The sequence below is a fragment of the Amphiprion ocellaris genome, unplaced genomic scaffold (assembly GCF_022539595.1).
Source record: "Amphiprion ocellaris isolate individual 3 ecotype Okinawa unplaced genomic scaffold, ASM2253959v1 Aocel_unscaffolded23, whole genome shotgun sequence".
NCBI lineage: Eukaryota > Metazoa > Chordata > Actinopteri > Pomacentridae > Amphiprion > Amphiprion ocellaris.
Window position 1 is genome coordinate 1 of NW_026559400.1, and position 4,810 is coordinate 4,810.

The window sequence follows — 4,810 nt, forward strand, 5'->3', positions numbered from 1 at the left end:
CGCTCTTATTTACTCTCTTTATCTCTTTCTCTTGGGGTTGGCGATATTGATAGAATGAGTGGAAAATACCTTATGTCCAATGTACTATTTGTTTGAGTCTTAGGTTGTTGTTGCCCAAAGCCCTACTCCAAGATCTTTTTAGCACAATTTATATCATTTCCAGAACTATTTTTTAAAGAATACTAGGTTTCAAAGAAAGTTAATGGCCAGAAACACAATTTAAAATTTGGTGGTACAGTAAACAAAATTAGTTTTTTTTAAAGGTCAGCTACATATACCATATATAAATGTATTTACTGAATATTACAGTGCAACAGTATATTTTTTAAAGATGAGACTCTGCAAACCTTGGTATTAATTTTTATAAAATAATAATGCTTTCCACAGATTGTTAAACTTCTTGTAAATTGGATCACCAGCTCTCCCTTTCTTTTACACTTACTTCATGCTGATATTTTCATATTTACAACGGTTTAAGTAAAACAGCACACATCAGCACTGAACATTTCCGAAAAGGCGACTTTACAAGAGCAGCACACTGCTGAGTGTTGTGTACTTTTGCACCCAAAGGAAGGATGAGTGACTTTCTTGGCAAAACCAATACAATACATTTAAAATATTTTTATGCCATGAATTCTTAAGTTCTATTTGTTTGCTTGAAACTTCATGTTCTTTACATCTAAATTAAGTTAAATCTGACAGCATTTACAGGGTGATGCCACATCATGTCGTCCAACCTCAACAACCATCCGGCTATCTTCTATTAATCTCTGCCTTCAACTTCTCTCTCCCTGGACTGCTCTCTTCTCAGCTCTTTCTGTCTGCTTTTTTGGCAAGCCCTTCATTGTTGCTGCTGCTTCTTTTTTTTCTCCATTCTAACAGAAATATAAAATGCAGCCATAATAATGCGTCCTACCCACAGCTGGAAACTAAGCAACAACAGCAACATCAACCCGACTAATTCCATTCAGCTTCCTGGACCTGCCTGATACTAAAAAACATAAAATATAAACCAAAAACAGCAAAACCAAAGCAACTACTCTTCTCCATTGTTGCTCCATCTTTCACTCTGGCATCCATTTTGTGTGACATCATGTCTTGCTTCTCCTACTCAACAGTGTGGATGAGAGACAAGTCGCGTCCCTCTGACTTCCGCCACCTCCTCTGCTTCATTTGTCTGTTTGGAATTTCATTTAATATGTTCAACCATCTGTCTGTTTTTTAAATGTTTCCTAAGTGTTGTATTTTGGATGCACTTGACTCCACCTCTCATCCTCTGGCTGTTCTGAATGATGTTTTTTTTTTTTTGTTTTGTTTTACTTGTGTAATGTTTTTCAAGGCGGGGATAGATGAGTGCAGGGAAGCGAGTTTTGCACATTCCTCCCTCTGTGAGCGGTGTGGATATTAGCCAATCAGCTCCTCAGACACTGAGCTCTGTCATCCCTGTTGATGTCAAGACCAGCAGATACTGATATCTGTCTTTCACTCATTGTTTTACACTCTGCAAGCAACCTGGTTTTTTGATCACTTTACTCAGTAAGACGCTCTGAGTACATCTGCAGCTACAAAGGTGTAAAAAGCACAGCATGTATTTTTCATTGGTTTTGCATTGCCCCTTAAAATGTTTCATGGTTTTGTATCTACTCTCAGATACATGTTGCTTTAGATAAAAGTGTCTGCTAAATGAAATTGTAGAATTGTAGGGAAGCACACTTTCCAGCTTTATACCCTCCTTATGTCTGCTGGATACATACAAAGCCATAGCTAGCGGCAGGTTGCTTGGAAACAAGGACATACCGCTAGATTGACTCTGTGCTAAGGTTGCAAAATGTTGTTTACCACAGCATGTAGAAAGTTTTGTCTTTTAATTCACATATCCAAAACACAACTGTTCCTAACCACAAAACAGTGCCATGCATAACCATCTGCAACAGTGCTATAGTAGAGTTTTATAGGAATCACGAATTACAAATTTGCCTACATAAAATGACCTCAGAGCTTAATTATAATTCTAGCAATAGTTTCAGGCTATTCAAAACAAAATTAAATAGTTTTTATTGATGGTTTCAGACTGTTCAACCACTTTGCGCTTTGATGGTAGAATTAGTATCATTTTGTGAACTAACTGCAAAATCATTATCAGCCTTCATTATTCTCTACAGGACAGTCATACCAGTGATACGACTGTCGTGTAGAGAATAACTACATTCTGATATATGGAAAATTAGTAGGTTTTTGCTTACCTCTTGCTTGCAGTGTGAATAAACTTGGTCCATATAGTTAGTAGAAGGCCTATGAGCTGTTCACTTTGGTCAAAAACAAAAAAGAAATCTGAACTTGTTGGTGGAGAAGGCTTGTGTCTGGTGACCAGGTAAATGAAATTGTGTCTAAGAGGGAAAAGGTGAGGTCTTCTTGGTGCAAAACTGTTGAATTTCAGTGCTCTTGTTACGGTGTTGAAGAAGTGAGGACACCGTTTGTGTATCTTCACTGATCCGTCGGCAATGACCACTCTTTCTTGACACTGGGTTGGTTTAGAGCCAGGGGTGGGCGGGGCATGAGTCTATCCCTGAAGTAACAACTGCTCCTTCTGGCTGCCACTCAAACAGAAACCCTTCTGTCTTCTACCTTTTTTATACCTCTTTGGTCTCTCCTGCATTCTGCTGCTCTAACAACGTCCTCTGTATGTTTTTTTCTCTTTGTGTGGCTGTGATTGGACCATTACAGAAGCAGAAGAACATTGCTGGAGCGCTGGCTTTCTGGATGGCCAATGCCTCCGAGCTGCTCAACTTCATCAAACAGGACCGAGATTTGAGTCGCATCACGCTGGACGCCCAGGACATCCTCGCTCATCTGGTTCAGATGGCCTTCAAGTCAGTCTGTGTGTGGTTGTGTTGGTGTGGGGAGCGGCAGGTGTCAGATGCTGCAGTATAATACAACTAAATGAAAATTTCACACTGTGGGATTTGGTTTTTAAAGCAAAAAAAAATTGAAATCTTTGTTAAATTTAAAAAAAATTTACATCACACAGTGTAACTGGACACTTTATAAACTTTCTTCATCAATAGTTGGCTACGGTATCAATCAACAATCAATGAATGTGACTGAAGTACAGCAGGTGTCTTGATTAAAGCTGAGAATGAAATGTGTTACCAATTACAAATACTGTTGCCCATTAGATTGACTCATTTAAATTAGCCACGTAACTATAGCGCACTGTTTCTATAAATCAGTGCTTGTTTTCTATTCAGGAACACCTGCTGGAAGCCATTAACTGATACAGATATGTCTGTCAAGGTGGCCCATTGCTTGTTTAACCTCCACATTGCTCTCAGCCATACAGACACTGAAAACTGCTCTATCCATCGACAACAATCAAAAGTTAATCACAACACAACTAAAGTAACAACCACAAAACTTCTCAGTTTACAATTTGTATTTGAACATTAACATATCCATGATTATTTTTTGCGCCGTAGTCCAAGTGCCCATGTCCTTAGGTCACTACAATAGTAAACCTAGCAGACAAGCTGCAGTCTTTCAGCTCATTAAACAGCAGGAGGCTCCACCTGGTGACACAAACAGGTAATACAGCTAGTCTCCAGACATGCATTAATTGATTAATGATTAATCATTAACAACCCTAATACTGAGACAGATCCCCTGATGGTAGTTCAGATATGACACAGGCAAAAGATTAGGAACAGAGTCCCACAATGTACTGCTGCTGCAACCAATGTTTCAACCAATATGTCCTCTTCCTCCACTTTTGATGTATAGAAGTGCCAATGCGATTTCCATTAAAAACATTTTAAGTTGTGATATCAGAGGAATGGAAGAGATCTGAGTGATTTTTGATTTCCTTATCAATCTGTAATGTGTGGGTGCAGGTACCTGGTCCACTGTCTACAAGCTGATCTGAACAACTACATGCCTGCCTTCCTGGATGACCCAGAAGAGCATAATCCACAGAGACCGAAGATCGGTAATGAGCAAAACACACATTCACTACCTGCCACGCACATTAAAGACTATCACAATTGTAATATCTGGCAAAAACTTTGTGAAACCAAGAAGTTACTCAAACATGGTATAAAAACCCAGAAGTTCAACAAATACTGAATATTAATGGATTTACACAGACAAACGGAACTTCTGATTCCTGTCATGCAAACAGCAAAACCCCAGGCTTCAAGACCCTCACAGAGGGAGAAAGAGCTGCTCTCACTCTAGTTTCTGTTTCCAGAGGATGTCCTGCACACACTGACAGGAGCCATGTCATTACTGCGGCGGTGTCGGGTCAACGCCGCTCTGACCATCCAGCTCTTCTCGCAACTCTTCCATTTCATCAACATGTGGCTTTTCAATAAGCTGGTGACAGATACAGAGTCGGGGCTGTGTTGTCACTACTGGGGGGCCATCCTCCGACAACAGCTCAGCCACATCGAGGCCTGGGCTGAAAAACAGGGTCTGGAGCTCGCTGCGGACTGCCACCTTAGTCGAATTGTACAGGTAAGAGGATCTAGGATAGGAAACAAGCATGTGCAGTGACATGAACAGATTGTCGTTTAGCTTTCAAAGTATATTTACCATTGTTGCATCAGCCACACTGAGAGGAATTAACATTTTACTTCAGCTACTAACGTTTTCAGTTGTTTTAAACTTTTGTTATGCTGAAGCCAGTGGGGATTCTCTTGCTAGCATTTCCCGTTTCTTGATCCCAATCTGGTCTCACCAGTATGAGCTTTATTCTTTAAAAAGTTTTTTAAAAAATGCAAGATTAGGTTTAATTAATTTACTTGTAAAGGGCAAG

General features: G+C 39.7%; 1 protein-coding gene across 1 annotated transcript; it reads left to right on the plus strand.

The window, feature by feature from the left end:
• The first annotated feature begins 150 nt into the window (after positions 1 to 150).
• LOC129348461 (afadin-like) lies at positions 151 to 4,563 on the plus strand. The gene is made up of 3 exons (XM_055008812.1): positions 151 to 2,870; positions 3,888 to 3,982; positions 4,244 to 4,563. Exons 1-3 carry the CDS (start codon positions 2,683 to 2,685, stop codon positions 4,546 to 4,548), a joined length of 588 nt encoding a protein of 195 aa, XP_054864787.1. The 5' UTR covers positions 151 to 2,682; the 3' UTR covers positions 4,549 to 4,563.
• Positions 4,564 to 4,810: the final 247 nt, after the last annotated feature.